Genomic DNA, 26,637 nt, shown 5'->3' with positions numbered 1-26,637 from the left:
TACCCTTTATTCAAAATGGCAATAATTAAAATACTCTGGTCCATACACTTAAAGGATTTCCTTGAAACTGACATGGTGCGTGGATGTAATAGGCTACTGTGCATTTGAAGTACTAATATACCATGACAAACTATACATTTGGTCAACTTTATTTTTCTTGGTCTCATCTTTTACAATACATTTCACACCTTCCACTTGTTCTTAGTTTGGACAATCCTATAAGTTGAAGAAGCATGTGCATAATCATTAAAATCATGGTAATATTGAAACAAAATGCCTACAATAGGGAACTAGACAAAACAATTTAATTTTAATCGTTAGAAAACAACGCAATAAGAGTGCATGGTTTTGTATGTTGCTTAAAAAAAAGAATACTTTTTAGTTGGACTGGCTTTCTAGATCGAAGTAACTTTTGTTGATGTTCTCGAAGTGCAATATAACAGTCAATATTGGGAGGGGGGGTTCAGTATAAATCTTTAAAAAAGGAGGAATGGCCTATTTAGTGGTTCACTCCCAGAAATTGTGTGACAAAACACCTTTGCTGCACTAGTCATTAGTACACAATTTATGTAAAACTACTAGCAGGAGAAGCTGCAAATATTGATCATGAAAATTACTAATCCAAAGACAGCAGGTTTGCTTGCAAGCATAGATTCCTTTGAAAATGTTTGGAATGACGGAGCCAACGAGCAGGCAGAAGTATGAAGTTTAAGAAAAAGCCTTCATTTGAAAGTACAAACAAAGGGACCTTCATTTTACAGCAGGGTCTTTGTGAATGGGTGTAATTAGTCATTAATTTACCTAAAAAAACATCTTAGTCACTTTTTTTTTTTTCAATAAATCGTAGGGACTGAACACAAGTACAGGAAAGAGAAGAGCCGTGATGCAGTTCCTTAACAGAATGTCCTTTTACAAATGTCCTCATTTGCGATTTAGTTTTTTTTACAACCCGTCACTGTCCCCTTACTGCCAGTCCATCTCCTTTTGCACTTTTCGTGTGCTCTCGCAGCTCCACCTTCCAGCTCAGTCTCCGTGGTTACTGCAGCATCACCTTCCAGTCTTCCCCGGCGTTCATGCCCGGTTTACGGAGAGTCAGCAGAGACATGGAGGCATCAAAATCAAACTCAATGGTGCTCTCCTGGCCCTCTGCAGACAAACACGTGTACAGTTAAAAACATTAGAAAAAGAACTGTTCGAAACAATTAAATACTGGAAACGAATAAATACACAAGTGATTTACAAGTGAATATAAGAATAGTCACTCACCAGCGGTCTGAAGTGTAACCTTGCTAGGCTTACTAGCACCTATAATGATGATGCGCTCAACCCAAGAAAAAGTAGTAAACTGGCCATCTGAATTCAAGTTTCTGTGGGCAAGACAAAATTATTATAGAAATAGCAAAGACAACAATCCAAATATTTACACACATTGAAACTTACACAGAAGAGAGGATGTTGTTGGAGAAGATGAGCCGTCGGTGAATATATTTCTTGTTTTGATAGCTGAAGGTGTGACCGTCATCCATGTAGAGTTCACCCTCAGCAGCTCTCTAATATTAAATGGTTTATAGAAATCAAGCATTACATAATTTGTCTCAGGATGTTGACATCTTTGCAGTTTACTCGTTGACATTTTGAATTCACCTGTTGATTTAAAGCAACATATAAAGTGTAAGGATCGTTTTCCATGCAGGTAGCCGATCTACGAACACGGAGCTTCCTGGGAATAATTGAGCCACCACGCTGGAATACAGGAATCTACCAAAAGACAGGAGCGTTAACATAAACGCAGACTGCAAAACTAAATCTTTTCAAAGTCAATTCCAGCATTTCTTACACTACTCATAGTGACAGGAATGTAAAGGTTTTGGGCTCCGTTGTGTTTCTGGAAGGTTTGAACATCATACCAGACCTAAAAATGCACATCAAGTAATTAAAACAAAGCCTGCATTTAGGTTATAATGTTTCCTTTTTTAACCTTACATTGTCCTTCCCTGGCAGGTACGCAGTGACTCCCCTAGATCCCTCCTCGGTCACAGGATGCACCAACAAGTCTTTACCTGCAATAGAGCGATTGAAAAGTGTAAATGTTGAGGTAAAATAAAACGCTCAAGTGAAATGTAGCCTCAAACCGTACCAATAAGGAAATCATCGTCAATGGCAAAAGTGGCTGGATCCTGAGGATACTCTACCCACAATGGCCTATACAAAAAACAAAGTTAATTATTTTTACATTTCTTACATCAAAAGCAATGTATTATTTTAATTAGCCATAACAAAAGTATCACAGAATGCTGTAAAGGGACACACCGCATGGCAGGCTCTCCAGTCAGGTGTGAATGGTACATCTGTTGGTACCAGTAGGGCAGCAGTGTGTAGCGCTGGCGCACCGCCTCACGGATCAGAGCAGTGTTTTCAGGACCAAAGAGCCATGGCTCACGGCGGGGTGTGTCCAGGTGAGCATGCGCCCGAAAGAACGGTTGGTAGGCTCCAGTTTGGTACCAACGCACCAGAAGCTCAGGGCTTGGAGACTTGAAGAAGCCTCCCACATCAGCTAAATATGGCAAGAGGTACAAATGGCAATGATTTTGAGATTTGAAAAAAACTTAACTATTCAACCCACAAGGGGGAATTGCATTACAAGAACAGTGGCAGTAGAAGAATACTGATAAATATCAAAATTATAAGTGTGACTCACCACCACAAAAAGAGATTCCAACCAAGCCAAGGCTCAGGCACATTGGGATAGAGATCTTGAGATGGTCCCACTCAGCAGCATTATCCCCGGTCCACACGGCACCTGCAGAAACACACAATCAGGTTCTAGTCACTCACAATCACTGAGGATTTTTGCTGAATACAGTGAAGCCCTCACCAAAACGCTGTGATCCCGCGAAGAAAGCCCTGGTAAGGACAAATGGACGCTCTGCACCTCCAGATCGCTGGATTAGACCGTCAGCTGTGGCCATTTGCTGCAGGATTTTAACATAAAATTGAACAAAACTATTCTATGAATACAACTAATTTGACAGTGTATTTGCTCACCACATAGAAACCATATAAGTTATGGACATCACGATGCTCCCAATCTCCATGCTTGGCGTCTTTGTGCATAGTGACCTCTGGTCCATTAAACACAGATGGCTCATTCATGTCATTCCATGTATACAGATTTTCCATACTACCCTGAAAACGGACCAATGTGTAAAAAATACAAAACTTCAAAAGATACATGGCACAAAAAGATGAGCCAGTTGACTCACCTCATATTGATCATAAGCAAACATGCTGGCCCACCAAGCCCTCATGTCTGCACGGTTGAAGTCTGGATAACCAGCACTACCTGTGTTTTTGACGTGGAATAAAACATAAAATTAAAGAAAACGAAAATAATGAGAAATTGACACAATAATTAACAAACTTTAAGCTTTCACCTGGCCAACACCAGCCTTCGTAGTCTCCACCATCTTTGTTCTTAATATAAAACCCTTTTGACTGTATTTCATTATGGATCTTGTAGTTGCTGTCGACTTTGATGTGTGGGTCAACAATGGCCACCATCTAAAACAGAAAGTGTCAAGTAGTAAACTTCTACTACGATATGAAAAAACTGGTAACAGCTGTGATGTTTAGAGTTTACCTTGCGTTTCTTGTCCTTGATGCCCTGCAGCATCTCTTTAGGATTGGCAAACTTGTGGGGATCCCAGGTGAAGTAGCGCTTTCCATCGGTGTGCTCAATATCAAGCCAAATAAAATCATAAGGGATATCATGCTCATCAAAGCCTGCATCAACAGCCTTCACATCCTCCTGATCATTATAGTTCCATCGACACTGGTGGTAGGCCAGAGCAGCCAATGGTGGAAAAGACTGTGTGCCTAACAGGTTAAAACAGTGTTAAAGAAAGTTTTTTTGGAACTTGATCTTTTTTTGTTTAAACCATTAAAAGGTATATTATGAAAGAGACTGTAAGCTATAACCTACCGGTGAGTGAGGCATATTGTGAAAACACATCTTTGGGTGTTGGTCCAAGCATTATGAAGACATCAATTATGCCACTTTCAGAGATCCAACGCACATCAGTTTGTGGCTTCTCACTTGATCCCTGCACATAATCCAACATCTTGCCAAAAACAGTCTATAACCAATCAATATGTCATTAGTTCAGAGTCAAGCCATAATACTTATTTGTAAGGTCTAAAACACATACCTTTCCAGCGGTGTTGGAGCTGATGTCCACCCAAGTCTCTGCAGCATTCAGCCAGAAGATACCAGTCGTCCGCTGCGCGTTGTGGGCCAACATAACGGGGACTGCTCCATAAAGAGCCATGGGATTATAAAGTTCATATTGGAACACATCCAAGTTGTACAAACGATATGGATCTCCATTTCTGAAAGCCAAAAAAACAATGTTAAATGCTAAAGACCTATGGAATTAGTATTTTGTGTTGGCACTTACTCCGTTGTTTTAAGCTTAAGATTATCTGCATGTTCAGGGATGCCATACACATGCTCCACTCCAGGCAAAGAAAAGTCCAAACTTACAGCAGAAGGACCTGTGAAAAAAGCACATTCAATACAGCCTTAGAGTCATGCAGTTGTGTCCAAAGGCATATTTAGGATTTGTTAGGCATGTGCATGTATAAAAATCAAATAAAAATATTTATGTTTGATCTATTGTGCATTGAAACAGCCATCGGGGAGGGCATGATACTCTGCCTCACAGGATGCATTAACACGTACGTGCAAAATGTGCAAACTTTTTATGAGACTAAATAATTGTGAATGCACCTTCAGCTGTCTGGAATGAAGCAAATCTATGGCTGCTGTACCCAAAAGATGAGTACCGGGTATTAGACGGAGAACCATTGCTAACAACAAAATATGCTACTCAAACATGTGAAGCAAACAAAACACAAGAGGTTTGTTTATGATTAGAAAATAAAATTGGCTACAACACACACACACACTTACCATTGGGTTTGGTGTCTGTGTGTGACTTAAATGATTCTTCCCACATGCCTTCTTCTACTTTCTCATCCTCTTCTTTTGATGGCTAGGGGTGAAGACAAACAATGATAATCCACCTAAATCCTTTTTCAATATTTCATGCATGTTGTATATGCAAACAAAAACAAAAATACCTCAGGCTGGGTAGCTGGATCAACTTCCTCTTTCTTCTCTGCATCTGGTTCTGCTTGACTACTCAAACAGAGATAATAAAATGAGGACCAAGACATTGCCTTATTAATTTATGTAGAATTATATAACTATATATGGGAGTTTATTTATTTTAAAAAGGGAAAAAAATACCGGTAACTAGAAGGGCAATTTTCATCACTTGAAAAATGTCAAGGTTTTGAGCAACTCCCTACCTTGTGGCTATATTGAGCTGTACATTCAACAAATTTAAACGTAAAACAACCTGGACTCCTTATTTCATGGCTCTTCTCTGAAAATGTCCAAATTAAATTCCTGTTTGCAAGCGATAAGAACATGTTGGGTAGATATAGATCCATAGTTTAGCCAAACTAGATTAAAAACATAACCACAAAGAGAGATGCTGCTACAAGATACATCTACATAACCAAGACAAGGGTCTTCTACCATTACTAACAGGTAAAATACATATTAAGTTTAAAAAACTCAAGTCACGCAGTGTTAGAAAAGGTCATTTCAGCTGAAAATTCTGTCAACTATTCATTACGACCCTTGTTAATCTGGCATAATTTGTAAAGAACAAATCACTTACAGATTGTAATTTGGCTTTGATTGTGTAAAATTACAATGGAGTGTTAAACTCAAATAGACTGACCAGTCCAAAAAACAATTAGGTCCATGCACACATTGATTCATTTCTTTCTTGGTTTTACGTTTACCCCAAAAACTGTGGAAGTTGACAGACAACCCAATAAATAATGTACCCTAGTATCACAAGGAACAAAATACACACAAATCTTAAGGGTCTTTACCTAGAGAAAACCCTCTTGACATTATCCCACACACTAGCCACTGTGCTAGTTACTTTATAGGAGAAACTGGGATGGTAGGAAAAGAGGACAGAACAACCAGTCAGAGACAATACTCAAAAACAAATCATTTTATGGGAACAGAAATGTAAATGATTAACCAAGGAGTGTGTTTGCGTGTGTGCGCATGTGCGGATCTCACGTGTCCTTGCGCATCCTCAAGTGCTCGAAAGCCAACAGCCCACGTGAGTTCAGTGACATGAGCAGATCATGCCCCTCCATGATATCCAAACGAAAGGGCCGTGCGCTGACAATGACCCTCTGGGACTCTGCACCTAGGGACAGTACCACCCCATTCTCATCTTGGGATAAAAGAGCCAGGCTGAGGTACAGAGGGGGGAGAAGCATATTGTTAATGCCATATACAGATGGATTAGTACAAGTTTCAATTGAGATATTGAACTATGAGGTTTTTAGGTTGCAGGTGTCTTGACGGTTCACAATTTTGCGATTACCAAACGTCCGGTTCTTTGGAGACTTACGGCTCAGTGGTTGGCTCTTTAATGAGGACGTCTGGGACTTCGTAGCGAGGCTTCAGAGGCTTCAGCTCGTTAATCTTCACCCTTGTCATGTTTCCCTTGAGACGGTAAAGCTCAAGCAACAGACGCACCTGTGATAAAAATCATATTATGCAAGTGAATATGAAACAATGATTTCTAACGTTGAACATTTCACTCGCAAATATCATAAGCTGCTTTGGTAAACCTTGTTGTTATCATTGATGAGCTGAAGTGTCAGCCTGGAGTTGGTCAGCTCCATGGTCTCCAGCAGGGCTCGATAAGGAGACTCCCCTTGCTTCAATGCTCGCTGACGCCTGTTAACATCACATGTTATTATCACTTGAGGTGAACAAAAAGTAAAATATTGAATTGTGAATTTGGAGAGTATCCCTTACTTGCAGAAGGCACTCTGGTCACAAGTTTTGAAGTTGCCCTTGTCTACAGCCCATGTTCCCCCAAGACAAAGAACCAGTATAAATGCTAGGACAGGTGCCATCCTATAAAAGGAGAAAAAGAAACTCGGAATTTGAAGGTTAAAAAGAAGACGACCCTGCAACTGCGAAGCGCCCCCGATCTAAAACGTTGAGTGAATAGACAACACATCAGATAATTGCAAATTACAGTAGAATAAATAGCCAAATTATAGAAATGAAAGAACTTTACAAGTTTCACGTAATGTAAGTGGGGTCAGATGAACGCACGAAAGGGGAAGCTCAAAATGAATTCGGTAATGGTTCAGAGAAAGAGATAACACCTAATAATACGCAAACTTGGGCATTTATAATTCTTGCGAGCTACAAGACTCTTAAGTATTTAGAATAATCTACTTAAGGTTTCTCATCGATTTTAGCTAAGCTAGTAATAGCGGCAAGTGAACTCAAGTAATTTCAATTGATGAGTGCTGTAAATATGATTAAAGAACGTATAAGATGAAACTGTCACCATTTTCTGTTTTGAAGACCGTACTTACAGTAGATTACTATAAACATACGTGTAATTCACATAAATATTCGAAATATTGCCGATGAAACAGCAGAATGGCTTTGTCTTACCTTTCAGCGAAGGCGGCCATCTTTGATTAGCGCTAGCTCCGCCCATTTCAGTCCGCAACAAAGATCGTTGGAAATAAGATAACTCCTGTGAGCGATATGGATTTAATCATTTTAATGCATAATCATGGGCATTTGTCATGGATTCAAACTGAGTCCAGCCCAACGTTCCTCACAGAAGCCATGTTTATGATGTATAAACAATTGTATCATTTACCATTTCGTTCAGTTGGTCTGTACAACAGGACACGTCATCGCACAAATCTCCACCAATGAGCGTGCTGCGAGTGGCACAGACACATCCCATTGTCCTATGAGCTAACTGCACATATAGCACATAGGTTTAGGTGGAGGTTAATCTTTTAATTGCCAAAAGCTGTGTGTCAGTGTAAAAAATACTATTTTTTATTGTTGGTGGGAAATGCACATTTAATGGACAAAACATTTGTTTATTTGCTTTGAATGTTGATGTATGCTTGTTTCAAAACAGAAACACAGCAGTGTACACATTTAAATCGTTTTTCTTCAAAAATAGTTTAATGACTGGTCACATGCTTTACTACAAAAAAGCACACAGTTTGAATGTGAATGTGAAGTTACAGTCAGTTTGGCACATATTTTTAGATCAGCAACTACAAACTAAGAAAATATTTAAAAATGTACAAAAGGGAAAAACTATCTTTGCTTGGATTTTGCTCTACCATACAAAACAAGTTTAGTCTTAGTTTAGTCTTTAGTCTCAAAGTTTCTCTCAAAGCTGGAAACGCCAACAAAGATGTCCCAATCGATCAATGTTTTTATGCAGAACGCTGTGGATTGGTGCAACATATCTAGCCACATCTCCATCTCGTGAGAAATCCCTGCAGAAGATACCTCCTTTTTCAGAGCTGAAGGTAAATTTTTGAGGCATTGGTCCATTGCCCATGACATACTCCCATACAGCCAGCAACATGAGCCTCAACTCAAATGGGGCGAGGTGAGGGAATGCCTCATGGACATTTGCTAAGACGGGAGGAATAAACTGGCCTTCTCCCATACAGGACACAAGCAGGCTGGACGCCTGAAGGTGCCAAGGGGAGTCTATGGATGAAGCATCGCGAGACGCCTCCCAGTGCGAGAGCAGAGTGGCGAGAAGTCCTCTGAGCACAGCAGAGCAGTAGCAGAGAGCAGGCCGTCCAGCTGCTACCACTTGAAGCATAGGAAAGAGCACAGGGTGGGCCTCGAACCAACGACGAATGTGGATATCTCTCTCTACGGTTGTGCGAGCATGCTCTTCTGGTGGCCATGACAGCTCACTATTGGAAACATCTGGACATACATTTTCAACCATTGTGACTGCTACTACTTTGGCAGCTTCTGCATTAATTGTTGGAGATGCCTCAGATGAAGGCCGTGAGCCACTCAATGTGCCATTGAGGCCAGAGGAGCTGCAGCATTGCACTAGGACGGCAATTAGAGTCTGGATATTCTAAAGACAAACAGATAAATAATAGGTTAATTAGTTACAAATCTATAGCCCAGGGCACTTCAACAGAAAAACTTACCAGGCTTGCGGCAGATGGAGGAGTGACTTTTGTTGGATTATTGACTTTTAAGCCCTTTCCAATGACTCCAGCATGAAACACTGACCAGACACTGCCAGAGAAGTTGGCTGTGGTGCCAAACTGACTGTTGATGCTCAGCAGGGAAGCTCCGAGGTCAAGCGACGCAGATGAGGGAGGTGTAGGTATATCGTTTATGTCACACGTTTGCCCTCCAAAGAGATCTGCATTTCCTTTGTGCAGTGCTCCTTCAACCAGCTGCTGAAGTATGGACTTGAGGGTGAGAGGAGAGTAGCCAGCAAATCGAGACAGGAGTAACAATGAGTAGTTCACAGCCTCCCTTGCTTGTCCGGCATCCCTTCCAATTACAAGCCCTTCTTGTCTTCTTCGCAGTGCCAAAAAAAAGTAAGTGACCGCGGCCCGGGACAGCAACAGCAGGTGGTCAGGTGAGCAGGTATGAGGAAGTGGGCTGCAGGACAAAAGCTGCACTGCTGCGTGTGAAACCATTGAGTCACCATGGAGAAGAAGAGGTCCAAAATCATGGAGGTGTTCTGAGACCGCTGATCCCAATTGCATTGCCATAGAGTAATGGGGTCCTGTTGCTCCTCGTCTTTCTTCCTCCTGGCTCTGAAGAGCAGCAGCAAGGTTCAACAACAGTTGTCGAAGCTGCTGTGGGTTGAGGATGTTTGTGTGTATCTGTGCCACAGAGCGGGTGATGGCAGCAGGAATCAGTCCGACCACACACAGGGACAGTGTGCTGTGGAGCTGCCAGGCCAGTGCCAATTCTTCAGGGTTTCGGGCCTGCGTTAGAAGCTGACACATAGCCTCAGTGGCCACACTCGGACCTCCGTAAATTGACAGCAGGCACAGGAGCTGGTGCAACCATAGATGTCGTTTTCTCTCAAGACGCAGGGTTTCAGCGCACAGTTCACCCACATAGGACTGGAGCTCCTCCAAAAAGGGAATTTTTCTTTGGGGTTGGGACATAAGCGAGGTGTGAGATGTGCCTTCAACTCCATCTGAGCGGTTATACACCAGTTTATGAAGATGTAGAAGCAGCATCTGAAGCAGCCGATCACATCCCTCCCTGACTCCCTCGTGTGGAGAAGTTGTAGGGCCAGAAATAATTACTGAGGCGGGAGTAGCAGAGTCAGCAATAAAGCGCAGGGTTCGGGCTCCCCCAGTGGGACTCTGGCTAATCAGGTGGACAGCAAGCCCTACCATATTGTCCAAATCTTCCCTGGGAAGGCCCTGCAGCAAACTGTGAAGTTGGAGCAAAACGGGAGGCCGTAAGAGGTCCACCAGCTCTGAAGACACAGCACCAAAAAGGTCTGGAGACATGGCTGCCAGCTGCAAAAGGAACGGCACAACAGCTCGGCGGAGTTGTGGGGATGTCTCCCAGGAACTGGTTGACACATCTGGAGACAGAGGGCTGGACAGGGTTAAGCTTTCTTGAAACATCCGGAGCAGCTCCTTCCTGATACAGTCAGAATGGTGCACAGCCAGGTGACCGAGAATTCCAACCACAGAGCCAATTTTGGGCACTTTTGCCACTTTGTCTATTCCCATCACTACCAGACTCTGATCTTTAGCTCCATGAGAGCAGAAGTCTTTGAGTCCACAGGCTAACACTCTACTAATGATGGTCCCTGGAAAGGCAGAGCCAATATGTGCTACCACCCAGTCAAAGTGAGGTGAGTGTTGAACAGAGGTGTCCAGGAGGGCATCTACACAGGCATCAGGGCACCAAGCCAACATGGCCGCCAAACACTGAGAGTAGGCCTCCATGAGGGAGCGTGTGGCTGCACAGGACATCCATAACTGGAGCAGCTCATTCAGGCTGGAGGAGTGAGGGGCGCCTCTACGGCCAGCATGCTTACTGCTCAACTGGCCCAGTAAATCTACAGCCCAGGTTGAAACCAGCGGGGCCCAGGCTCGTGGATTGAGACGAATAAATTCAGAAAGCACCCCATGAACCTCCTACAAACAAAAAAAACAATTGTCATTAATGCGCAATTACATGGCTGTAATGTTTATTTACACCATACACTGTTAATTTACATTTAATCAAAAGCAGTTCTATTGTCTCACTAACCTGAATAATGTCCTCCAGGTTTGTGCTTGGTCCAGAGCCGCCTCCTCCCGCAGTCTCCAGATGGTGCAAGAAAGCAGACACATGTTCATCATAAACGCCTCTCAGATGCTCCAGCACCGCAGCCCGACACGCTGGGACGGCACGCAGCAGTCGCACAGCACATCGAGCGTGCTCCCTCACACTGAGCTTACGTCCTTGGACACCGTCCACACCATTTATGAAGGACTTGATCTCCTGTGACAGCTCCTGTGCACTGTTAAAGAAGGGATAATTAATAACAACAATTCTATCTATGGTGAAAAATGTGGACCATTGGGATCGCAATTACCAATAAAAAAAATAAAGTCAAGTCTATCTTTTGAAAGGCAAGTCCTCAAAATTTCACCTATAACAGGAAGCTGAAACCCATGAATACTGACTAATGGGAGTGATTCTAATGTTGTCAGTCACAAATCCCATAATGACAACCGTTGGCATTTGTGACCCCCAAACAGATAAAATAGGCTACCCATAAATTGATAAAGTAGAATTATTTCTATTGATAGATTTTATTTTTAGAGCCTAGATAAATTAATTTGACCAGCTAACAGAAATCTACATTTACCACTACATTTGAAGGGTGTCAAGCCAACTGTTACATACATTGCCACATAATTTGGGGACCCCTGAAATCATTTAGTGACCACTGTACTAATGTAGCACCATGGTATACAAAATATCATACATTATTTACGTTGAATCAAAGTAAAAAGTATTGGAGGTAATACATTATACAGGTTGCAAAACTTATGTTATGCTCAAGGGAAACCCCTTATTTATTTTTAAACAATGGAATCCAGATAGAGGTTATTACTTGTTTTTACTTGTATCTTTGAGCGCAACCTCTCACCGTGACTCACCTCAGGGCAGTGTGTGGTGTGTGACTGTGGGAGCTCTGCGTCGCTTTTAGCCCACTTCCGTCAAATACCGCAGACATGGCTTGGTCTTTTAACATCAACGCGTTGCCTAAAACCTAAAATTATCAAGTGAATTTCGATGAGAGCAACGAAAATCGTGTTAAGAATATTCTTTTATCAAATGTCAGAACAGAATAAACTGGCGCACTATAACCGGAAGTTACTCTTCTTCACTTTTATCCAAACGACCCAGACAGGTCATAATGGCCGCCATCTAGCGATATACTAAAGTCACTGAAAGTCACTTTTTTACCCACAACTTGTTTATGTATTTGATGTATTCACAGTGACATGACACCTTGACATGAAATACAAAAATACATTTTATAACATGAGGACGGACATATTGAAGTACCCGCAGACTGTGAGCCGCACTCCGGAGGCTTCATTCAGGAGGATGCACTATATACAGCAAATGTAGTGAATTTAAAGTGCATGACAGGTTAGGCTACACATTTCACTACTGCTGGAAACAGTTGTTGTAATCTAAATTAAAAAAATCTGGTTGGTTGGCATTTTGGTGAAATGTACCATTTTACTGAAATGCAAATGGTATGAGTATTGTAGAGGTTATTTAAAGCGTTACCTAGCAACTATACTGCAAATAGGACCACAAATAATCTTATTTACACAACAGTTATGATTAGACTTGTAAGAATATTTTATAACACCTTTATTTTTATCTATTTAATTAATGCTTAACCTGTCAGAGAAATGTGTTCCCAACGAATGAATTGACGTGTTTAAGCAGAGCAAGCCGCCTTCTCTACCAATCTCATCTGTCTACTGTTATATCATCAACATGGTCCAAATGAGACACACACAAAAAGGCCCAAGCTGTTGTATAGTACAGACAACATAATTAATATATGATCCTGGTGTGCTAAAATTTATTTCCGCCATAGATCATGACCAAGACTTGATTGTGCACTTCAGTGAAACGCAAGATCAGTTATTTCCCCGTGACGCTGCGTGACCTGAGGCCGCCAGTACGGTGTACATTTTAGGACATTGTCATTCCTCGTTGTCACTTGTCGTTTTTTAGTCATTTGTCAGTTGTCATTTTTCGTTCGACTTTTTTCTTTGTACATTTTAGGACATTGTCATTCCTCGTTGTCACTTGTCGTTTTTTAGTCATTTGTCAGTTGTCATTTTTCGTTCGACTTTTTTCTTTGTACATTTTAGGACATTGTCATTCCTCGTTGTCACTTGTCGTTTTTTAGTCATTTGTCAGTTGTCATTTTTCGTTCGACTTTTTTCTTTGTACATTTTAGGACATTGTCATTCCTCGTTGTCACTAGTCGTTTTTTAGTCTTTTCGTTCGACTTTTTACTTTGTCATTTCTCATCTTCGTTTGTCGGATGAGAACTGACAAACTTTTTAGTTTGTCATTTCTAGTCTTCGGTCGACGAGGATGAGAACTGACAAACTCTTTAGTTTGTCATTTCTCATCCTCCTTCGACTCTTTTTACTTTGCCATTTCTAGACTTCGGTCGACGAGGATGAGAACTGACAAACTTTTTAGTTTGTCATTTCTCATTCTCCTTCGACTTTTTTTACTTTGTCATTTCTAGTCTTCGGTCGACGAGGATGAGAACTGACAAACTCTTTAGTTTGTCATTTCTCATTCTCCTTCGACTTTTTTTACTTTGTCATTTCTAGTCTTCGGTCGACGAGGATGAGAACTGACAAACTCTTTAGTTTGTCATTTCTCATTCTCCTTCGACTCTTTTTACTTTGTCATTTCTAGTCTTCGGTCGACAAGGATGAGAACTGACAAACTCTTTACTTTGTCATTTCTCATTCTCCTTCGACTCTTTTTACTTTGCCATTTCTAGTCTTCGTTGGACGAGGATGAGAACTGACAAACTCTTTACTTTGTCGTTTCTCATCCTCCTTCGACTCTTTTTACTTTGTCATTTCTAGTCTTCGTTGGACGAGGATGAGAACTGACAAACTCTTTAGTTTGTCATTTCTCATTCTCCTTCACCTCTTTTTACTTTGTCATTTCTAGTCTTCGGTCGACGAGGATGAGAACTGACAAACTCTTTAGTTTGTCATTTCTCATCCTCCTTCGACTCTTTTTACTTTGTCATTTCTAGTCTTCGGTCGACGAGGATGAGAACTGACAAACTCTTTAGTTTGTCATTTCTCATTCTCCTTCACCTCTTTTTACTTTGTCATTTCTAGTCTTCGGTCGACGAGGATGAGAACTGACAAACTCTTTAGTTTGTCATTTCTCATCCTCCTTCGACTCTTTTTACTTTGTCATTTCTAGTCTTCGGTCGACGAGGATGAGAACTGACAAACTCTTTACTTTGTCATTTCTCATTCTCCTTCACCTCTTTTTACTTTGTCATTTCTAGACTTCGGTCGACGAGGATGAGAACTGACAAACTCTTTACTTTGTCATTTCTCATTCTCCTTCACCTCTTTTTACTTTGTCATTTCTAGTCTTCGTTGGACGAGGATGAGAACTGACAAACTCTTTACTTTGTCGTTTCTCATCCTCCTTCGACTCTTTTTACTTTGTCATTTCTAGTCTTCGGTCGACGAGGATGAGAACTGACAAACTCTTTAGTTTGTCATTTCTCATTCTCCTTCGACTCTTTTTACTTTGTCATTTCTAGTCTTCGGTCGACGAGGATGAGAACTGACAAACTCTTTAGTTTGTCATTTCTCATTCTCCTTCACCTCTTTTTACTTTGTCATTTCTAGTCTTCGTTGGACGAGGATGAGAACTGACAAACTCTTTAGTTTGTCGTTTCTCGTCCTCCTTCGACTGTTCACACTGCCATTTTGTCTCTAAAACTTTCCGATTCTTGTCCTTCTCACACATCGTCCGTCCGCGGCACTTGGCCCCCTAGTGGCCGATAGTGGCAAGTGCCGTTCTAGTGGTCTCCCATCCGGCCAGGCGCCAGGCCCTTCCCCGCTTAGCTTCCCTGGATTGACAAGAGCAGGCATAACCAAAAGCCCTAGACTACCTAGAACAAATCAGAATTCCGGGCGTATATATATAGGATTGACCTGACCCAAAATTACATCAAATGGGAGCTCACGAAAATCTCCGTTGCAACTTGATTCGACTGAAATAACTAACAATAGAATAAAAAAGAAGGAAATGAGACAAACAAGGAAGCCATGTTGGATTGAACAGCCACTTTTTTCCGCCCCAAAAACGTACTTGTCCTAGGTTTTACGTCTGATTGAGCTCAAAACAACACCTTCTCATATATATATATATATTCCTTACAGTGAGTGTCTGCATGGGACAGCGTTGAAACATGTCTTCGTTTCCTTTTTCTTGTTGACACGCACACATGCATTTACCTACTGAGGGTTTTTATGGCTCGATTGTAAATTATTAATACCCATATAACAATTACTCTATAGCGCCCCCTACCTATTACATGAACAGTCAACATTGTCTGATTTGTCTTTAATTCAGGTGTTGAATTCTCCACAGGACGCCATGAAAGACATGCATTACAGATAGTGTATTGTTCCACTATTGGCCAGCAGAGGTGCAATTCATGCTCACATTAAAATCATTTTTCAGCCAACACGCTTCATCTGATTGGGTAGAAATTGTAATGAGTACATCTCCTTACACCGATTACAATAATGTGAGCACGCCTCGTCTCTAACCGCAAGTGATTATGGCCGCCACGAGGGCTGCCAAATTGGATTCTGTAACTTCCGTTCCAATAACTTCCGTCTCGATTCCGTAAAGGAGCTAGTGCTGGCCATGGAGCTGACTCTTGTTTTGGGCCTTTAAGCACAAAAGAAAAGGATACATTTATACAGCTAGAACCTTATAACGGCAAGCATTTGAAATTGCTTGTTTATTTATTTAATATGGGCATAGCATTGGACGAACCAGATGCCATGTTTTAAGTGTTATAGCAGGATATGCTAATTTAACAACTGTCCATTCATTGTTCATTAAATCAAATTGCAAACTCTATAAACATGGATATAGTGTACAGACATGTCCCAGGAACATTAATAACTATTGACAAAAATGTCAGAACCTTCTTATTCTAAGGGGGGCGAAATGTGTAATTTACAACCAAGATAATTATTACATTGGAAGAACCAGACCAAAGGTTTAAGCACATTTGCTTTTATATTTTTGTAAAACTGACATTAACAAATACAATATTAAGTTTACAACAATCTTCTGAAGCTGAACATAAAAAAAGGCATTTTTTTTTCAATTTATCAACAGCTGTGCCAAAGTGCTTAACACAGTCAGTGCTCGACACTGAACAAACCTACCTCAAAACAATTTAAACAGCTTTTTCTTGACTCTAATCATTTCATTGTACACAAAGTACTTCACACCCTCCCAGGTACGTTTTTTTCAGTGTAGGAGACTCCTGTGTTATGCACAACATGCATGCTTCTGTCCCAGGCACTCGTTGTAGAGCAATAAACTTTGCCATCCTTTTCCTCCTCACTCCATGGCCTCTGTGAGTTCTTCTGTGCGTCTGATGGGGATAAGAGTTGATACAAATTTATAAATGGTAATTTTGCATAAAAGTGACATTTAAGCAACTACAGGTTACAATTATGGCTGCTCTGGGCCTAAAATGCCATGTTATAATTGTAGCAACATGGAATAATGTCCAAGGTTTAAATTGTTTGGTGGTAGAGTGGTTAAGGCATCAGCACACATGCCATTGACAATTTACTGCATGTCCTCCCTTCTCTCTCATCCTCATTTCACATTCAGCTGTCGGTCTAAAGTTTGTGGTCCAAAAAAGTATTTGATTTATTTAACTGAACTCAGGTCTGATTGGTTTGAATCCCTGCCATCACAGGTGCACACTGGGAGGAGGGATTCAAACCAATCAAAATATGTATTTTCCATCTGAGGGAAATGCATATACATTAGCTGTAACAGATAATATGAAGTTAAATCATAGGTCATCTAACATTTTAGAGAAAAATATATAATTTAATGAGTTTAAAAAAATCTTTTAAAGTCAGTTTGATGTAGTATAACATTATTGGCTTAAGTTATTAAAAGTGTGAGAATTTCTTCTCGTCAGGCCAAGAACTTATCCTATTGTCAGCTGTCACTGTTCATCTCACCGTCAGTGCACGTGTTCAAGCGTCTCTTTCTGGCTGGTTTACAGCCTCCTGTCCCATCTCCATCCGACAGTTCACACTCTAAAACACAAATAACATAATTTCTTTAAAATATTTGTCAATTTGCGCATTCCTTCACCCAAAAATTTAGAACTTAAAACTAGTCACCATCAGGACGCTTCTTTTGGCGTCTCTTTCTGGGTGCTTTCATGGACGGCTGGCCCAGGACAGTTTCCTCTCTGATCTCAAATCACATAAACAACTTTTTAAAATGTTTTTGTACATTTCTTTCAGCATTATTTTACCCAAGAGCTAAATTATGGGATAAAACATTTTCCTAAATCAGGATTTCTCCATCTATTCAGGCCAGACCCCCCTAACTAACCATCCAACCTACCTCAGTAGTAGTAAACCCTTAAAATTAAATAAAATTAGGTTTATTTAGTGGATTGTGTCATCTGACCCAAATTCACTAAAAAGAGTTTTTAAATGGAGATTTAATAGTGTAATTTTTTAAATGGAGATTTAATAGTGTAATTTTTTCAATTACATCTCATGACGCTCATGTTTTCTGACCTCCAGCTGTACTAAAAACATCCCTCAAGGGTGTAAACTTAACACAATTTAAAAAAGTACCGTCAGGGCGTTTCTTCACGTGCAGCTTTGTTGGTCGTTTTTTGGACGGCTGCTCCAGGATAGTTTCCTCTGTGGTCCTCTCCATCAGATTGTTCAGACACTGAACACAAAGGCATACATTACTACTAATTATTCTTATGTCAGATCTTTACAGTGGTTCACTTTATTCAAATATCTAGTGCAATGTTGTGTTACACTTGTAACAATGTGGCAGCCATGATTGGACATGGATGCAATTACATACTGGAGGTGGTACTCTTCGCGCTCTTCTTCCAACACCATCTGTAGAAAAGAGAAGTTAGAAGTCATAGGATATGTATAGACATTTTAATTTTGACAGTATAAACCAGAGACTGCTGAATCCAGGATCTGAAGAATGTTTCCTTTAAGGGCCTCAGCTCCACCTTCCATGGCAAATAAAAGCTTTCCAACTGTAGCTACTTGGAAGGTTTTTCCTCAGTCTGCCTGTAGTAGTTACAGTGTACTCTGGTGTCATGGCCCATAAACTTTGCTACCTGCTCAAGCTCTTGGTCGGACAGGTCCAGGAGCTGGCACAATGTTGCCACATGCTTTCGTTATTTAGTGGATCTGAGCAGTTCTTGATCGTCTGCTTTACATTCAATGCAAAATATCCTCAAACAGTCACAGCCACGGATTTGTTGTTGTGCCGATTTTTGCAAACAAAAATGGATTGTCCTGACAAACCAACTTTGTCCCGGAGTGAAATCATAAAATCGATGCAAGCCTCGAAATAACGGGCCGGACACGGTCAATGACCGGCGCAAAAATCAGTTTTGACCGACTCCAAAATCAAGGCTCCGGACACAATGACCGACGCAAATTTTTCGCCGTAATATACATTTTTAATGGGCAAAAACAGCGCGGTGAACATGCCCAAAGCGATTCTTATGCACAAACTCGGGCGCGCTGTACTACAGACCACGATTATTGCTGTAGTTATACAGCGGAGGAAGGCAGCGGAGCGCATGTGTGCGGGCATTTCCATCGCTTAAGTTTCGTTTTGACAGACATGCCACTTCGCAGTCTTCTCGCTTCTCATTGGCCGAGCGGTGTCCGTGATCTAATGTCGATGAAAGCGGGCATCTGATTGGCCGCTGCGTTCGGTTACGTTCGGTTGTACTCGGAAATGCCCGGTCTAATTTTGCGCCACAAGTGATATCGAGGTTGGCGGGCGTCAATCTCCTCAGTTCGCAATTCAGTCTTTTTAAAGTTGTTTGCAACAAAAGCTGTAATTTTGCACATTAGGGACAATGTCGATGTGGAAGTATCCAAGGGCCCCGCCCCCTTTGGAGTTGTTAGCATCGGGGCAATGTATATATGTTAGTAGTTTATTTTGTAGGCTGTGATTTTATATATTCCACAAGATCTCCTTGTGTCAAATGCTGTAAACAGTATTTATTTTGTATCTAAGAAACATTATTATATTAAATTAAACAGTATTAAAGATCATGATCTCTGGTTTATATGATTCCGTATTTGTGCTCTTCATATCAAATAACAGATACAAGTACTTTAAATTGTTTTACATGCTAATAACCAGGTTTAAAACAACACATTTATCTTGTTCTTATGACGCCGCGCGCGCGCTTGTGGGCCCCTGAAATTGCTGGGGGGCCCCTAACTTTTTAAGGTAGGGGGGCCCCCTGGCCCCTAACTTTTTTAGGTAGGGGGGCCCCCCTGGTCCCTAACTTTGAAAATCTATTTCTCAGCCTGTAAATGATAAAGAGACCTGTTAATAAAAGTTCATTTTTCATTAATTATGTTATTCTGTTTTCCTTTCCTTGTGACCGATTCAGAATTAGCCATGACAGGTACCAAATGATCGGTACCCGTCATGTTGACAGGGACGTAAAAATAATTATTTCAAGGCTTGCAATGGACGCTTTAGTGCGCTGAACAGGTACTTTTCGCCCTCTCTTTCCTCTCGTTACCAGTCTAGTGAGCCTGTGGCTCAACATTTTCTCCACAGGTGACAGAGTCTCATAAATGTCCTGGTTCATTTGGCCTGTGTCAGCTTTCAGAAACATCTCTAGAGTTATCCGTGATGATTCTCCTTCACGTTTCTTGTTGAAAACTATGACTTGAGCCAGAAGGCTTTCACTAAGTGGTTTGTGGGCCGACACTGAGGACTACTGAGGAAGAAGCCATAGCTGATCTAAGACAAACTGTAACAGATGATTCTGCAGGGCAGCAATGTCTTTGGTTAACGGAACACTGTCATCTTTGTTCCATTTATTTTGTTCCATGGAACTGTGGGCATTTGCAGAAACATAGTCTGACCACATTTTGTCAAGAACCTCCTTAAAAACGTTTGTCTTTTTCAGTAGAAGCATCCGACACCATGATGCAATGACCAATACAAGCTACAGTTGCTGCTTTGAGAAAAGCCTATTTTCACAGCGGTTGAAGGTTTTCCATACCATCTTGTCTTCATTGAAGTGTGACACTTGTCTAGCTGCTGCTATTGCTAAATTAAAGTTGGTTGGATACGTCTTTGAGTCCACTAATTTTGTGTCAATTTGTTTAGCTGCCAACACAAAACAGCCAAGTTCCCTCAGCTTGTGTGCAATGTAACGATGCGGAGATTGTTCACGTCCTTCGAGTATACAATGAATCTCCAAATTTACATATCATCTCATCACTTCGAACCCGAGCGGTGATACTGTCTTGTTACATGTTTTGAATGACATTCTGGACTCCCTTAGATGATTTTTGCATTGGAAGAAGTTTGGAAGAGACAGCCTGGACTCATTTTCTTTGTGTTCCTACGTCAGAGTTGTCATTTTTATCATGCCTCCAAAAGTCTCCTTTTTTAAAACATGGCAAAGCAGTGTTGACATGGCAAATAGTCATCAACAGATGCATTTGCAGAGGGCTGTTTCCATGTTACAATCTCTTATTTACCACCCTTAAGCACTTCCTGGTTATGTTGCCAATCTCCCTTATTTCTCAGAGTCTCTAGGAGTTTCTTCCTTTCTTTGGAGCCAGTTGGGAAGCTGAATGCATCAGTTTCATCCATGTGCTTCATCTGCAGATGCCGGGCCATTTTTAAATTTGACTTCTTGCAGTAAACACGGTAATGAGCTTTGTTCCACACTCTTTTACCATGTTCCGTTTGGCAGCTTTTCTGTCTCATTTCAGTGATCTCTGTATTGCGCACAAGGTGATTTTTTGAATACGTTTTTGAAGACTGTGTTGGCTTTGGTTTTGACTCACGCGACAGGCTGGAGCAGTTTGAGACATTGCTGCAGGATGAAGAGCTTGGACTTGCTGGAGGCTTGTACTCGTCGTCACTACAGCTTGTCTGAAGGAGCCTCTTGATGAGGTGAACTCACTGTGGAATCAGGTGGATCCCTCTCCAGGGTTTTAACCTGCAACATATGAATTTTAACGTATTAGCGCTTTTCTCAAAGCAGTTACAAATTAATGTTTGACTATAATAAGATCAGAAGTGTGCAGGGCACATGCACTGTGCAGCCACAAGTTCTCAGGACAAGTCATCAAAGATAAAAAAAAAAATAAAAAAAAAAAAGACACATGCAGTGCTGGGGATAGTGTTTATTAATTGGATACTTTCCTAGGCTAGTGTTTGTTTGCAACTGATACTGACTAGTCAGTAAAAATTTTATTTATATATATATATATATATATATATATATATATATATATATATATATATATATATATATATATATATATATATATATATATACACATACATATACACATACACACACACGAAATATATAAATTAATGTCTGTTATAACATTAGCATTAAATACATTTGTACATCATTGTTGATTTACAGAACGTTATCTACAATTGTTTTTTGTGAGGCCTGGACTAAACTGAAAGCTCATGTTTTTAAAAAATGTATGCATTTTTTTTTAACCTGCTAAGGCCTTACTTATTTTATTACTTGGTTTACCGATCCGCTACACTTTGATTGATTTATACAATATAAATAAAATTAATTTTTGTCAGTTTTTTTATAAAGTACCGCCGTCAACGCAAAATAGCTTTAAATGAAATATAAAGTGGTATTAAGTCAAAGATAAGAGCACGTGAAGCAATTTTCGTCAAAAATCCTGCGGGAGTCGCCGATGTGCGCGGTCCCGGGAGAGCATGTGAAGACGCGCGCGTCCGTTTCCGGGACTGTGAGGCGCAGCGCCAACTCCTTATATCGCAAATACACATGTTAAACCCGTTTACCACATTTTCTTCAGCCCGTTTTGCCGTGACTAAGAGTGCACACTTAGAGGCGTCAATTCTACCAATGCAAAACACGCTAAATCTACTGTTTACACGATTCTGCGCGCCGCGTCCCCCCCTCCCTCCTCCTCCTCCTCCTCCTCCTCCTCCTCCTCCTCACGTGGTCCGTTTTGGGCAAACCCTGAAGAAAATATCTTTTGAAATTGAAATTATATTTATACTTATATTTCGCCCGCGTGATCAATATATTGCATTTAAAAATCCGCAAACCAAGTAATAAAATAACTCTAAATGCAGTTGCATAAACTCTTATATTGCTTAAGGACACAGAACAACGTGTAACGTGACGTCACACACAGATGTTTAATACTTACGTGAGTTGAGGCTCGCTCCTCGCATTTCTTGTAATGACTTCTCAAAGTTTGAACTCTTCTTTTAAACCTTTTAATGGTCTGATTCTCAGAAGACATTTTGCCATCTCTTCATCAGTCCGACCCGTCCGATCTCCGACACGTGTAAACAACACCGCTCACGCTGCGCTCTGATTGGATAATTACCGGGAAACGCATAAAGTGATGTGATTGGTCGAGTTGTTTTTTCTTAACTTATAAGAAAACTGTGGCTCACAACATTAGTCAAAAACACTTTCAATGTTAAACTCACAGATATTATTTAAACATTTTTACATGAGCAAAGTTGCCTGATAAAGAACTGAAAATAACATGTAATATGCCTGTAGTTTGTAAGCTGTGTTATTAGTGCACAGCCTCTGCACAGGAGCGCTCTGATTGGCGCAGCCCATGGCCCAGCCTCATTGCAACAATGTATCAACGTGAGCAGGGTGCAGAGGTGGGGGATGGGAGGGCACGGGGATGGGAGCCTGAGACTGAGGAGTTGAACTCACAGACTTAAGTCTTGTACTAACGCATCATTACACTAATATATATTACAACTCAAGCTTTCATTTTATTTTTAATTATTTAAATTAAAAAAAAAGGGTAGATACTAGGCTACACCCTAGTATCTTGCAACGATCATATATAAATTATTCATGAAAGATTGTATATGTATTGAAATGAGAAGATTTTCCAGTAAATATTAAACATTTCCCTGTAGTTTGTAAGCTGTGATATTAGGTGCACAGGCTCTGCACACGGAGCGCTCTGATTGGCCCAGCCTCTTCAATTGAAACTTTCAAAGTGACTCCAGGTGCAGAGGTGGGGGATGGGAGGGCATGGGGACTGAGTCTGAGACTGAGGAGTTGAACTCACAGACTAAAAGTCTGTGAGTTCAACGCATCATTACACTAATATATATTACAACTCAAGCTTTCATTTTATTTTTTTAATATAAAAATACTATTATTTTGCAATGATCAGATAAGAATTATTTAAGAAAGATTGTATATGTATTGAAATGAGAAGATTTTCCAGTAAATATTATATATTTCCCTGTAAGCTGTGATATTAAGTGAGTGAGAGGAGTAGACTCTGTCAGTGAACAACACAAGTCACAAACTACGAACTTGATTTGACATTAAAGGTTGGATGGACGATTTTTTGGGCCCAAATCTGAGTCTTATTTCCTCGTGGCGTGGACTGCCAATTAGTCCTGCCACGTATCAATCATAAAACGCACCTACCGCTCACCTGCAGCCGCGTGCGGCTCGTCCCCACGTTTCCGCGTGTCTAAGCGCATTGATCTATCATAATACAGTTCCCTCAGTGTACGGGGCAAAATAAAGACGGAGAAAGACAGTTCGAGCTGACCCAGAAGAAGACAGAAATCTACAAGAGACGAGAAATGCGATGCGATCCGTCGCGCTAATAAAAAAACGCATTTGTGTGTTTTATCAGTCCGCACGGGGGAGTGCGCATGCGCACTTCCACCCGCCGTTCTCAAACCGCCGAAAAATCGTCCATTGCGCCTTTAAGGTGCAACATAATGTCCCTCTGGTCCTTTCGTCCTCTTCTTGTCCCCCTGGTCCTGATCCTCTGGTCCTGCCATCCTCTTCTTGTCCCCCTGTTCCTCTCACCCTGTTCTTGTCGTCCTCTTCTTGTCCCCCTGGTCCTGTCGTCCTCTTCTTGTCTCCCTGTTCCACTCATCCTGTTCTGGTCCTGTCCCTCTGGTCCTTTCGTCCTCTTGTCCCCCTGGTCCTGTCCCCCTGGTCCTGTCCTCCTGGTCCTGTCCCCCTGGTCCTGTCCCCCTGGTACTGTTGTCCTGTTAAAGCTCAGTTTATATTTATTTTAAAAAAGTATTTTCCTGATCTTGACAATTATAATTTTGGCTAAAATAAAAAAAAGTGGCTAAACAACCCGGTAATGGGGAAAGAAATCCCACACACTGTCTTACTTGCAAAATAAAAGTTTATTAATAAAGAGGCAAAGTTTCTGCAACTGGGCCTTCGTCGGGCAAATGGGCAGGGACGTGCATTCAGGGGCGGCAGGGGAGGCAGGGCCTCACCTGTCAATCTTGGGGAAAAAATAAAAAATTAAATAAAATATAAAAAAATATTAATATTTTGTTATCTGGTATGTATTATAAACCCACTTTCCGTTTGAATCCAATATCGAACAATATTATGTCAAATAAGAATGTCAAAATGTTCAGATCCCGTTCAGATACAGGGAGGAGGCTGAAGCTGCTCAGCCTCTGGAGCACACGCACACACTCCTCACAAACTGAGCTGGTGCAATGCAAAATGATTCATGATTCATGATAAAACCGCAGTAAAAGTTCACTCAGAGAGGCTTCATTACATGCGCCTCATGGAAGGCGCATGTAATGCGCATGCTCCTGAGCCTGGCCGTATGTGGACAGGTTTCACTATCTTCTTTGTTATTATTGTGTTTGTAGAATCTGGACGATTACATTTCCAAGTTAAAACGTTTCACAAATCTGGATTTTCAAGCAAAGCAAGAGGTTATAACTAAAGAAAAACCTACACCGGAGTTGAACGGGTTGCTTTAGACGGAGCTATATATCTAAAAACGCTGACATCACTCATTGAACATATAGCATAATAGTAAGCCACACAGCTTTGAACACAAGCGAAAGTGTGTTCAACTCCCACTTTTTTTTGGTGCCTCACTCGCCCTGAACCTCACCGCACGTCACTGCAAATGGGTAACTGAGGATGGGACAGAGGTTTAAATAGGAGTGGCCAATCACAGATGTTTTTAGAGACACGTCAGAACTAACACAAACCCAAAAAATTGCCATATAGCCAATATCAACATGTCCACTTTTATAAGGAATGCCCCATTTCCAGTGTAAAAATACTGTCCTTCTGCTTGCACAGAAGCAGTGAATATTTGAATAAGGTACTTCCACATAAACAATTCATCAATATAAATAATCAATAAATTAACTGGCTTTACGAGATTAATACACATTTATAATCATGAACTTTAACTTTATAGAAGCGTAGAAATCATATGTATAAAATTAATATTTGAGGTATATAAATGTCTTTAGAGTTCTGCTCCTTTTTGCAACATAAACATCACCATATGTGTTTAAGAGGCAGTGCCCACCCCGATGTATTGCAGTACTTAACAACTTTCTCCGGCTGAACTCAGACAAGACTGAAATAATCGTTTTTGGCCCACAGAAACAAAGAGAAAGTGTTAGCGGTCACCTCCAGAGTCTCGCTCTAAAACCTACAAACCAAATTAGAAATCTGGGGGTAATAATGGACTCAGACTTGAACTTTAATAGCCACGTCAAATCAATAACATCAGCAGCTTTTTACCATCTAAAAAACGTTGCCAAAATCAAAAATATAGTGTCAAAACCAGATTTAGAGAGACTTATCCACGCGTTTGTCTCCAGTAGATTAGACTACTGTAACGGCCTGCTCACTGGCCTCTCCAAACGAGCTGTAAAACAGCTGCAGTACATCCAGAACGCTGCTGCTCGGGTCCTGACCAGAACCACCAAGTATGATCACATTAGTCCTGTTCTCAGGTCTCTGCACTGGCTCCTGTGGCTCAGAGAATAGACTTTAAAGCAGCTCTGCTTGTGTACAAGTCTCTCATGGCCTAGCACCAAAGTACATCTTTGATATGTTAGTGCCATATGAACCATCTCGGACTCTGAGGACCTCAGGGACCGGCCTCCTGCTGGTGCCCAGAGTCAGGACTAAACATGGGGAATCTGCGTTTCAGTTTTATGCAGCTAAAATCTGGAACAGTCTTCCTGAAGATGTGAGACAGGCTTCTACTCTGACAATGTTCAAATCTAAGCTAGAAACAGTTTTGTTTAGCTGCGCATATGACTGAAAGGATTTTTTCTTTGCACTCTTCTCTTTTGTATGTGATTTTATTAGTTTAGAAAATCAGTTGGATTGATAATTTTTAATTTAGTTTATTTTATTGTATTTCTGTAATTTCTTTGTGATTTGAATGCATTTCTCCTGCTGTGTGAAGCACTTTGAATTGCCTTGTGTATGAAATGTGCTCTACAAATAAACTTGCCTTGCCTTACTTGGTTTGTACGTA

The 26,637-nt window shown here is 40.9% G+C and overlaps 2 protein-coding genes across 6 annotated transcripts; both read right to left on the bottom strand.

The window, feature by feature from the left end:
- Positions 1-936: 936 nt before the first annotated feature.
- ganabb (glucosidase II alpha subunit b) lies at positions 937-20,355 on the bottom strand. Of its 4 annotated transcripts, none has more exons than XM_072437721.1 (25): positions 20,352-20,355; positions 6,923-7,026; positions 6,733-6,841; positions 6,510-6,637; positions 6,170-6,349; positions 5,971-6,036; positions 5,143-5,203; positions 4,973-5,054; positions 4,458-4,554; positions 4,209-4,389; positions 3,983-4,136; positions 3,641-3,876; positions 3,435-3,561; positions 3,264-3,343; positions 3,046-3,186; positions 2,876-2,972; positions 2,699-2,800; positions 2,311-2,554; positions 2,138-2,202; positions 1,984-2,060; positions 1,838-1,912; positions 1,645-1,758; positions 1,441-1,550; positions 1,267-1,367; positions 937-1,146 (listed from the first exon to the last, which is right to left on the bottom strand). In XM_072437721.1, exons 2-25 carry the CDS (start codon positions 7,021-7,023, stop codon positions 1,037-1,039), a joined length of 2,838 nt encoding a protein of 945 aa, XP_072293822.1. In that variant the 5' UTR covers positions 7,024-7,026; positions 20,352-20,355; the 3' UTR covers positions 937-1,036. The 4 variants fall into 4 exon arrangements, with proteins under 4 accessions (XP_072293822.1, XP_072293805.1, XP_072293814.1 ...); XM_072437704.1 differs by lacking the exon at positions 20,352-20,355 and adding an exon at positions 7,580-7,620 and having other exon boundaries at positions 6,923-7,024; XM_072437713.1 differs by lacking the exon at positions 20,352-20,355 and adding an exon at positions 7,580-7,613 and having other exon boundaries at positions 5,143-5,200; positions 6,923-7,024.
- ints5 (integrator complex subunit 5) lies at positions 8,320-12,348 on the bottom strand. 2 transcript variants are annotated; one of them, XM_072437673.1, is made up of 4 exons: positions 12,102-12,348; positions 11,213-11,458; positions 9,121-11,097; positions 8,320-9,044 (listed from the first exon to the last, which is right to left on the bottom strand). In XM_072437673.1, exons 3-4 carry the CDS (start codon positions 10,930-10,932, stop codon positions 8,328-8,330), a joined length of 2,529 nt encoding a protein of 842 aa, XP_072293774.1. In that variant the 5' UTR covers positions 10,933-11,097; positions 11,213-11,458; positions 12,102-12,348; the 3' UTR covers positions 8,320-8,327. The 2 variants fall into 2 exon arrangements, with proteins under 2 accessions (XP_072293774.1, XP_072293773.1); XM_072437672.1 differs by having other exon boundaries at positions 11,213-11,465; positions 12,112-12,347.
- Positions 20,356-26,637: the final 6,282 nt, after the last annotated feature.

This window comes from Eucyclogobius newberryi, unplaced genomic scaffold (genome assembly GCF_026437365.1).
Source record: "Eucyclogobius newberryi isolate DKJ021-1_F unplaced genomic scaffold, fEucNew1.0.hap1 SCAF_11, whole genome shotgun sequence".
In the NCBI taxonomy this organism is placed as follows: domain Eukaryota; kingdom Metazoa; phylum Chordata; class Actinopteri; order Gobiiformes; family Gobiidae; genus Eucyclogobius; species Eucyclogobius newberryi.
The sequence above is the reverse complement of the archived record's forward strand: the minus strand, read 5'-3'. Positions and strand labels throughout refer to the sequence as shown.